At 38.6% G+C, this 11,320-nt stretch overlaps 1 protein-coding gene across 1 annotated transcript in view; it reads right to left on the reverse strand.

Annotated features, from left to right (window-relative positions):
• LOC137938354 (uncharacterized) overlaps positions 1-11,117 on the reverse strand; it is a 42,415-nt gene extending 31,298 nt beyond the window's left edge. Inside the window, exons 1-8 of the mRNA XM_068783331.1 lie at positions 10,960-11,117; positions 10,232-10,881; positions 9,863-10,141; positions 9,410-9,416; positions 9,236-9,262; positions 9,104-9,158; positions 8,756-8,993; positions 7,976-8,028 (exon numbers count right to left, since the gene is read on the reverse strand). Of these exons, the coding sequence (XP_068639432.1) occupies positions 7,976-8,028; positions 8,756-8,993; positions 9,104-9,158; positions 9,236-9,262; positions 9,410-9,416; positions 9,863-10,141; positions 10,232-10,881; positions 10,960-11,117 (1,467 nt within the window). The remainder of the gene's footprint in view (positions 1-7,975; positions 8,029-8,755; positions 8,994-9,103; positions 9,159-9,235; positions 9,263-9,409; positions 9,417-9,862; positions 10,142-10,231; positions 10,882-10,959) is intronic.
• Positions 11,118-11,320: the final 203 nt, after the last annotated feature.

Below are 11,320 nucleotides of genomic sequence, written 5' to 3' on the forward strand. Positions count from 1 at the left end.
AAAAATATCACATCGACTGACACATATGTTTTCCGTCGAATAGGAACATAACATTTGTACCCTTTTTGTTGACGAGGATATCCCAAAAAAACACATTTGACAGACTGAGGTGACAACTTATTAAACGAAGTTCCAAGCATATGAACAAAACAAGTACGTCCAAAAATACGAGGAACCACACCAGACAATTTACAATTGGGTATTAAAATCTGAAGTGGAACTTGACCACTCAAAATAGTTGAGGGCATACGATTAACCAAGTAGCACGAAGTTAAAACTGCATTTCCCCAAAAAGATTTAGGAACATTCACATGCAATAATAGTGTCCTTGTAGCCTCAAGGAGATGTCTATTTTTACGTCATTTTGTTGTGGTGTATAAGGGCAGGATGTTTGATGGGTAATACCATGAGAATCACAAAATAATGAAAAATTTATGGTTAAGATATTCCAAACCATTGTTAGTACGAAGTACATGAACACATGCACCAAATTTATTTTTTATTTTATTGAAAAATTGAGGAATACATCAAATGCTTCGGACTTCTCTCGTAGGAGATACACCCAAGTAACTCTACTGAAATCATCAATGAACGACACAAAATACTTAAAACCAAATGGGCTAGGAACTCGACATGGACCCCATACATCAAAATGGACTAATTCAAACAACTTGGTGCTTTGACTAGAACTAACTGGGAAATTGGAGCGACGATGCTTTCCCAACTGACAGGATTTACAATCAAATGAAATATCGGCTGGCAAAGAAGGAAAAGACTGTCGCAACTTAGCTGGTGAAGGATGTCCCAAGTGCAGATGGCACAAGTAAGAAGAATTTGTAGTAGTGAGAGCTACAGCTCAAGAAACAGATACATAATCTAGCAAGTAGAGCCCTCCCTTCTCATATCCTGAACCAATCGTCCTCTTCGTCTGCAAGTCCTAGAAAACACAAGAAGTAGGATAAAAGGTTACTGAACAATTTAAGGATTTAGTTATATGACTCACAGACAAGAGATTAACTGGAAACTTTGGTACAAATAAAACAAAATCTAAGAATATTTGTGGAGTAGTGCGAACTATTTGTGTGTAGAGGCTCCTGAATCAATGATCCAAGAGGGGGAATGAGACACATTTAGTGCATTCATACCTGTCCTAGCCATCGTGGCACTCGCTGAGGAAGGAGGAGTCTCGGTAGTCTGAGAAACAATAGATGAAGCAGTCAGTTGACCCAGTCGCTGTAATAACTGCTGAATTTCTATATACGATCCAGTGTGTGAGGAGGCGTCCTTATCTGTGACTATAAAATTGGCTCAGGTAGGTTTACCAAATTTGTCCCAGCATTTCTCAGAAATATGATTAGTCCTACCACAATAAACACATTTTCGATCCCCCCAATCATTTCGGCAACGACCACAGATTGTGTAAGAGCGACCTCTACCTCTATTATTACCATCATGAAACTGACCGTCGGGCTTACCAGTAGAAGATTGAAGGTTAAGAGCAACTGCTTCTAAGAGGGCTCCACCTGACTCATTCTTATTTACAACTGCACCTTTAGCTTGAAGAACTCAGTTAAAAACTTGCTCAAGAGTGGTCACATCCTCATTAACAAAAAATTGGGCTCTAATAGCATCATACTCATGCCCCAAACCATCCAAAAACCGGGCTACTTGAATCTGATTTTTTTTCTTACAGATGTCTTCAACATTCGTAGTAAAAGGATGGAATGTACTAATCTCCTGTAGTACTCCCCTTATCTCAGTGAAATAATTTGTCATTGATCTACCTCCACGCTTCATATTAAAGAACTTCACATATAACTCATAGATCCTTGATAAATTACTTTCTTGAGACAAAATAGAAGCCAATGTAGTCCACATTGCCTTACCAGTATTGCAACTCAAAATCTGATCACTAATTATGGATTCCATACTATTGACCAACAAGGTCATTACTAAATTATCTTCTGCCACCCAATCATCAGTAACAGGTACCGAAGGATCATTATTTATATATTTTGCCATTCTTCTAGCCCTCAAATACATCAAAACTGATCTAGACCAGTTTACATAATTCGATCCATTCAACCGGATCGTAGTTATCTAAATAGACTGAGAAAATTTCACATCTGAGCTCTCAGTAGTCCTTTGGACAACAACCTGTGTGCTGGAATCAGCCATTAAATATCACCAAACACCACAATTCAGTACACTAGAGTGTCAATTAACCAAAGGGAAGCACGTTCCTCAAATTTCAATATTTGTGTAATCAAGTGGGCTCCACACCGAATTCAATTAGGGCAATGCAGCACCCAATTCATTCAATTTAGAACCAATAGTGATCAATTCCAACAATTGAGACTATAAATCAATGAAAGAATTGCAAAAAATCAAGATGGTGTAGGCTATATGGATGATGACACAAGCATTAGGTTGACGATACAAGCAGATTTGAGAAATTTCCTCAAATTAGGATCATTAAACACTTTTAAATCCCAACATTCAGTCAAATAGAAGTAGTAATCATTAGCCAAATAGGCTAAGATAGAAAGAAAAAGGAAAAAATAAAAATTTTACCCTACCAGTCCAGAAATGTTGGGAAAACCTTCAAGGAGATTGCTAAAAATGGAGAGAAGATCCACAAAATCCAAAGAAACTTGCCTAAGACTTGCGTTACTGCTCTGATACCATGAAAAATAGGTGATTTGGGGAGAAAATGGATTTCTGGAAGAGAAGCAGCTTTGCTGCCCTGGAATCCAAGCCAGAAAGGCCCTTCCTACTTCTTTATAATCAGGGTTTAAGTGAAATTTTACAATAGGACAAAAATGCCCCTCAATACTCAAAATTACATATTTCGTAAAATACATGTCTAAATTGAATGAAAATTTAACTAGGGATAAAATAAGACATTCCCAATCTAATACCCATACAATAAGAGAAAAATGTAATATTGAAAATCTAAGAAATGACCAAAATACCCCTGAACTTGTATTTTAACACAGCCGAGTAAATTAATGACAAGGGAGCAACACCTTTAAGTTCAGCTCGAGGAGAATAAGTAGTCCTCTAGTGTTAGCTCAACTAACAGACTCCATAGTTTAAACTAGACAGTTTTCAAAAACTAAAACAAGTGATGAAGTGATGTTGTTGACGGATGTCTAAACTGGTTGTGCCATAATCTTGCCTCTATTTGAGAAGTGGAAACCGTAGTCACCGGAGGCAAGTCTAAGTAATAAAGGCCCCCCCTATTCATGGCCTCCACCAATCACCTGCTTCGTTGTTGTTTTTTTAAATGATGTGTATAAATTATTAAAAGAAGAGTGAAGTACAAATCAAACCTAGGAAAGAGGGCCTTCCTCCACAACAAGGTGTTGGAGTGAAATGCCCACCTTAGCCTGAATGTCTGCCAAATTATTGGCAGAATGAGGAATATGCTTCCAAGGACAATTCAAAAGGGAAATTAAATTACAAATTTTTGAGTACATGTCCCAATGACGCTACGGAGGTCTGATGAATTTTGCACACCAGTTAATGATAATCTTTGAGTCTCTTTCGATGCAGAGTGGGCCCGTGAGCCCGCTAAAGAAAACTTGAATTCCGTTTAGCAAGCCTGAGAGTTCTACTATGGAGTCGAAGATACCAAGAAGGCCTGCAAAGGAGCAGAGAAGATGACTGTTTGAATTTCCTCCTATTTCTTCTTTCCATCATCCCCATGGGATATGCCCAATGCATCACGAGAGAATCATCTTTCCTAGATTTGGGAGGCTAGTGTCAATGAGTGAGAGAATAGTGGATGACAGATTTGATGCAACGCAGTACTGGAGCCCGATTTTGTTTAAAAGAGTGGTCCAAATAGAATGGGCATAATGGCAGGATAGGAGAATGTGATTGGTTATTTCTGGAGCATTTTGATAGAAAGGGCACAAGGGGTCCGGGATGGGGGTTCCCCGCCGGATTAAGGAATCAGAGGTGAGGATTTTATTCCTACAGGCGGTCCAGATGAAAAATTTTGCTCGAGGCGGGGCAAGGAGATTCCAAGCAATGGCCGCAGGGTGATTTGATTGAGTTGAGCAGGAGTTACAGAGGAAGTTGTATGCTGAAGCAGTAGAGAAGGAACCTTTTGTACAAGGTGTCCAAATCAAAGTATCTTGGTTGTTACTAGGTTTGGCTGAGGGTAGGCTCGATAGGAGATTGGAAGCCAAAATGGCTTCAAAATCCGAAAGATCTCTTCTGAGGTTCAAATTCCATCCCCCCAGTTTCAGACCATATTTCTAAGATAGAGGCATCAGTATTTTTGACAAGAATTGAGATAGATTCTTGGCTAAATTTGAGGTTGGAGTGGCTAGTCCACCAATCGGACCAAAATTTTGTTGATGTTCCATTGCCAACATAGCACTTGACTGCTTTATTGAAATCAAGGAATAGTAAAACAATTTTTTTCCAGGAAAGGGATAGACGAGAGTCTTCCCCCCTCCGTCCACCAATCCAATTGCTTGTTAGTTTTAGCAGCTACTAAAGCTCTCCAGATTAGATCAGGGAAGAGGTTGAATTTCCAAGTCCATTTAAGGAAAAGATCAGAATTAGTAGTGGCAGTATCACAATTACCAGTCCTCCGAGGAATTGTGGTTTGCATACCTCTTCCCATTTTACTAAGTGATATTTTTTTTTACCATTTGGCCCTCCCCACAGAAATCTTCTTTTAAGTAGCTCAATTCTGTCTCTAATAAAAGCAGGACATCGGAACATAAACAGATAATAGCTAGGGATTCCATAGAGGCAGGATTTTATTAGATCCTGAAAAACACAAGATGAAGGTGAGAAGGTGATGGAGCAATTAAACCGTTTTGTTAACTGGCTAACAGACAACAAATTTATGGGGAACTGGGGGACAAATAAGACATCAATAAGCGGAAGTGAGGGTGTAACAAAGGAGAATCCCTTCCCAAGAACTTTGGTTTGGGATCCATCAGCTATGGTAACAAACTTATCTGGTAAACATGGAGACATGGAATGTAAAAAACTCTTATTACCTATAAGACGCTCGGAGGCCCCCAAGTCAATGATCCAGGATGAAGAGGATGAGGTAGCAGTAGCTGTAGTAGAAGATGCAGAAGAATATACCATCAAAGTCTTCATTCTCAGTAATAATTCATAATCATCATCGATGACAGTCTTCTTGCCGTTCTGTAACTTGGATTTGTCTTCATTTTTCTCATTGCTATTAACCAAGGCCTGGATCGCAGTGACCCAATCTATTTTGTTATGAAGCTTCCAACAAGTGCCCACTAGATGATTCAGTCTACCACAGCAAGTGCAGACCCAATTATCATACCTCGAAGGACCAGAGCCAGTTCTACCACCTCTTGCTCGACCTCCTCTATAATTTCTAACACACCCTCGGGTGTGGTAGAAGTTGTACCCCTATTACCGAGAAGATGGCAGATGACACCTCAGTCTGGGAGGTAGAAGAAGGGTCTGATATCCAAAGTAGTGTTGCACTTATGTCATCGAATGATGGAAGTGCTGAGGAGCTGAGAAGTTGAGTTTTGGCCACCTCAAAATATGGCTTGATATTTGCTAAACAAATAGCAGCTATTAAGGTTTCCCCCTGTTTTTCTTAAACCGACATATCAATGGACATATCAATGGAATAGGGCAGAGCAATTTTTCACTCCTGAATCAGCCCTTTGAACCGTACCAAGTACTCATGTAGCTTTTTCCCTTGCTTTGTATTAAAAATGTTTTGAAAAACATCATATAATTTTTGTAGCTTCTATGTACTCGAGTACAACTTGACACAAGTGTCCCTTATCTGCTTGACGATCTCAAGGTGAAGCACATTGTTGACCACATGCTCTTCCATGCTATTTATTACCCAACTAATAACCAATGTATCATTCTTTAACCATTTAATATAAGAGTTGTCCTCCTCATCAATAGGTAGAACTGGTTTGGTTAGATGTCCTAAGAGGTCTCGAGTAATAAGAAACCTCCTAACCGATTGTGACCAGCTGAGGTAATTAGACAACCCTCTCAAGGGTATAGTGATAATTTTGAGAAGATCACTTTTACTTCCCATGTCATCTTCAGCCATCAAGAGTCAAATCAGAGATACACTACACTTATACAATAAGAAGAGTGATGATGTACCTGAGGCTCAATAACCGAACTTTAAGAAGGAAAAAACGAGACTTAGCAAGTCTTAATCATGCGTTAAATTTACCTCTTATATGAATAAGTAAAGCAACTTTAACCAAGCCAATAAGCCGACCCAAATATGAACCAACTCAAGAGAGGGAGAACCAAACCAATACAAGTTTATCTTAGCAAATTGAACCAACTCGGGGAGAGGAGAGAACCAACCCGAGCTTAACTTGGCATTAATCAATTAATCATGCATTTAAATAAGGATACCTCATGCTGGCTGAGATCAAATAGGTAAACCACATGTCTTTCTTAATTAAGAACGAATATCCATCAATAAATCAAATTATACAAGATCTTCCTTCAAATCAGCCACTTACAAAAATATAAAAGGAAACCTTCCTTTAGTGTTATAGGCGCCACTTCACCAAAAAACTCAATCTTGACTTGCCTTAAATTATTTTAGGCAAGGAGAAAACTAATCAAGGTAAGTAATACTCATACCAAAGCAAGGGGATCTTGAGCAAGCTAGAGATTTTTTTAAGAAGGAAACTTTCCTTTGATAACTTAGGCACCAACTATCATCCCAAAAACCAGCCTTTTACTTCCTTTTTTTCTTGATTCTTTTAGGTAAATCAATCCAGCCTCTATCTCATGTGGAATACTACCCAATGAGAGGGAAAAAAAACAGCATATCCTCTATCAACAAAAAACAACTTCGGCACTTCAAAAAAACACCTTCCCGAGTTCAATCTTTTGAACATCAACTTAACACCAAAGAATGAAACTAGAAAGTTTTTAATCACGCAAGCATAGCCTCATGAATATCATCATAAACTTATGAAATCAGCAATAACCAAGCATGGCTTCAATCAAATAATATCCAGCATTCCATAGTCATGAAACAAACTAATACCAAACTTCGAAGAGAGCATGCAGTGATCATATCAGAAAACCAACTTCTAGGCTGAAGCTATCATATAAGAAGCAATAATGTTGAACTTTTCTGAAAAACTAATGCTAAAGAACTCCAGCTTTTCCGAGTCATCAAGCAAAAAGAACTCAAGATTGATCATTTGATCAAAACCTCAATTCTTTTTTTTTTTTTTTTTTGATAAAGATGCAATTCATTAAAAAGGCAAAAAATTACAAAGAGATAGGGAGCAGATCCCTAACAACAAGATGTTGAAGAGATGCTCCCTGTTTGGCAAGCACATCTGCTGCCGAATATGCAGAAATCAACACCTCAATTCCACCGAGGAGATTAAAACACCTTGATCATGAACACCATAACTTCAGGATCCCATGTAGTGAGTAATAAACGAACTAGATTAAGGTGAAGAGAGTAACAAGAGGAAAAGAGAAAGATGAGATGATCGACTGAGAGAAGGAGAAGAAGAGAGGTTGGCTAAGAGAGAGAGAGAGAGAGTGAAAGGAGGGAAGGAGGATTAGGTTTAGGTGAAGTATCTAATCCTCCCACACAATGTATATTTATAATAATGAGAAGAGCTATAATTACATCATTACCCTTTACCGTAAAAAGGGAGAGAAAGGGACAAAAATCAAAAGAAAATTACATCATACCACTATACTAAGACCTTATCTTCTAACAATAAATGGTAAAATAGGTCATTAAAAAAATAAAGCTAAATAGTAAATAAATAACCCAAAGGAATCTAACTAAACATAACAAGATAGTGAACAGGTACAAATGCTTCTGCATATAGCATCAAATAATAATCATTGCATCATCCTTACTGAACACAACATTTTGCAGGCACAATCCACTCAGAAACATTAAACATGAAAAACGATTGAAATTTAAAAGCCATACATCAAATTTTGGTTCCTGCTTTCCATCTTGCATGATACTGCAATCCAATGCACCTGCACATGGCTCATATAATAGAAACCACATCAGAAAGTTTAATGACTTGAAACCAAAAAATTACACTGGAGCAAGTAAATACAAAGATCACAAAAGAATGATAATGATGTAAAAACAATAATAACAACAACCAGTATGGCAAAGGATAGCAGCAGTTGATGTTTTTGGAATGTAAGAATTTTTTTTCCAAAAGAGGGTTACTAGAGGAGATTATAAAACTGATATCTGAAAAAAGGAAAAAAGGGGTGGACATAAACAGTACAAGGCTGCAAAGACCCTGAGACCTACCACCATACCACAGGAGAGATGATGCCAACAACAGGTAGGAGAACCTAAAGAAAAGACAACAAATTCTCTCATATAGAAGGCAGAACATCAAGGCATTTTAGGAAAACAAAAACCTCCAGAAGACGCCACTTTAAATGAAAACAACAAGATTTCAGTCAAGACTATAGGACAACAACAAGATTCCCAATGTTTTTTTTTTTTTCTCTTTTTTAAGAATGGTACTACAACAAGATTCTTACTCAAGCATAAAGCATTTTCATACCACCATTTGGCAAAGTCTATAACTCTAAGACACAAAGTAAATATATGTTTTTTTTATTTTTTTGAAAAGGCAAGGTAAATATGTTAAGAGAGAGTTAAAAATCCATCGAATATCAAATGGAAATCCTGGGGAGGGTGGCCAAACCATAACAAGAAAACAATTGGTAAGAAGAGTACCAGAGTCAGTATTTAATTGATGACAATCATCAGAACATGGAACATCATCCACCAGTAAGAACTTCTCAGAATTCTTTGATTCAAAGCATAAGACATCATCCTCCAATATTGTCTCATCATCTGGTACAGCTAATAAATGCTCAACTTCTAAGAAATCATCTTCTGAAGCAGGAACAAAAGAACCATCCCCTTCAACCTGGACAAGGCCACAGTTTGAAACAGTGGTCATCAGAATATACTGTATCAAAATAACCCTTTTGATGCTAACCAATATAAGCCCAAGAAATAACAGACTGCACCTCTAATGCACACTGATATTGCAAATAGTTTAAAAACTCATAAACATACTCCAAAAAGAAGCATAAGTTCTATTTCTAGAAATTTAGAATGATCAGTTACATCTCTGAGATATTAGCATGGTGAACCATGAAGGTATCATAAAACCCCATGCAGGAGAGGTTGTTGGTGAACAAAAATTACAGCACACATAAGGTCATACTAGATTGGCTGAAAAGTAGAAAAAAAAATATAGACCAAAAACTGTGAAAGTCTAAGGTTATAATGGCCAGTTGGCCTCTTTAAATAGATGACCATCTATATCATCACTTGAGCAGTAAAAGTCATAGTCTTAGACACCAAAATTATCTCCCATACCAATTGACTGCACCATTTTCAAAGTACAGAGTCTCTCTACTTAATAAATGATAGTGGGACAAATCTCACATTTTAAAATCTAAAAAAAACCATGGTTATTAGTTGGAAATCAGCTATTCATTTTGAGATTGACCTAACCCCAACTTTAATATTATGTCAAAGAAGGTAACATGTTCTGTTGAGCTAGTTATGCCCCATATAAATTCCAGCTTGAGGGGAGTGTTGAAAAGCAAGTATGGAAAAGTCTTACATGACACTCACAGCAAGAAAAAAGGCAGAATTAATATTGTTGAGTCTAAAAAAAGTCTCATGGAAGGAGGTCGCATAGAAAAACCTCAGTTAAAAGTGTTTTAGTTATTTTAATTTTCTATTTATGTTTAGTTGTTTAATTGTTCTAAGATTTTTTTTTTTTATGAAATGTGAATTTTATTAAAAGAAACAAAAGGAGCTAACTCCTGACAACAAGAAATTGCAAGGAGGCTCCTTGCTTGGCTAGAGCATCAGCCACAGAATTTGCTGATCTCGGAATGAGAGACCAGAAACACTCCAAGAGATTTACAATATCCAAAACTTCAAAAAAAGCATCCCAGTGACGCCACGGAGGAGTAGAGGCATGCTGACACCAACCGATCACCACCTTAGAGTCTCCCTCTATCAGGACAGGTCCGGAGCAATGATCACGAAAAACACGAAGCCCATTGAGGACGCTTTGGAGTTCAACCGTTGTGGAGTCTGCAATACCAAGGGGCCCGGAGAAAGAGACGATCTGGTTCCCAAGAGAGTCCCAAATCAAGCCACCAAACCTAGCTCAGCCAGGGTTACCAAGAGAAGAGCCGTCGAAATTCAGCTTAAGGACTCCAGCAGAAGGCAGGGTCCATTCGCATATGACAGGAGGCTTCGAGGAGAGGTGGAGCTGGGCTAGGCTTCTCCAATTATCCCTGATGGATGTTCCAGAGAACGGGGAGAAGGCCTTTCTTGAGTGAAGCCAAGTAGCAATACTGTCTGAGATGGTTTCAATAACTCTATCTTGAGTGCTGGGTTTGGCATTGAATCTTCGATGATTTCGCTCCAGCCAAAGACCCCACGGGATGAATGCGGATATAGCAAAGATCATCAGTTTCCCAATACCGGAGATAGGAGTTCCAACAAGCATACGGCAGGTGGCTGACAAATCCTCAGGGAAGCAGAGTTGGAGCCCAATTTTGTTAAGAATCAACGTCCAAATCCCCCAAGAGAAAGGGCACAAAAGGAGCAGGTGGCTTATAGTTTCTTCATGTGCATGGCAGAAGGGGCAAATGGGGTCAACTCCGCGGTTGCCACGAATTCTGAGGTTGTCAGCATAGAGAATCTTATTATGGCAAGCACTCCACATGAAGAATTTTATTTTTGGGGGTGCACTAAGACGCCAAGTGAATTCCACTGCATGCTTGGGACCCTGAGTGATCTCTCCTCGAATAACAAGATAGACAGAGCTGACAGAGAAGGAGCCACTTTTATTTGGCCACCAGATTAGCTTGTCTGATTTGTTAGCTTGGATTCTGGTTGACTACAAAGTGTCCAACTGTTGACTGGCTTCAAGACCTTCTAAATCAGATAAGTCACGACGAGGCTGAATGTTCCATCCCCCATTATCAGCAATTTCACTAATGGTACTATTCCTCAATCTCGAAATATTGTGGAGGCTAGGAAAAGTGCTCTGAAGAGGCATATCCCTCAACCAGAAATCTTCCCAAAATCTGATATGATGGCCATCTCCCACATAAAATCGGACTGCTGCTGAGAAATTAGGAGTCGAGAGATAAAGCGACCGCCATATAGGAGATAAATTCCTTCTGTTTCCCCCATTTGTCCACCATTTTGAGGAGATGCCGAGCTTCGAAAGCACCATGTTTTTCCAAAGGTTTGAAGCTG

The sequence above is a fragment of the Aristolochia californica genome, unplaced genomic scaffold (assembly GCF_029961685.1).
Source record: "Aristolochia californica isolate CCGP_79_NKW_82.1479 unplaced genomic scaffold, dmAriCali1.0.hap1 SCAF_8, whole genome shotgun sequence".
Classification (NCBI taxonomy): Eukaryota; Viridiplantae; Streptophyta; class Magnoliopsida; order Piperales; family Aristolochiaceae; genus Aristolochia; species Aristolochia californica.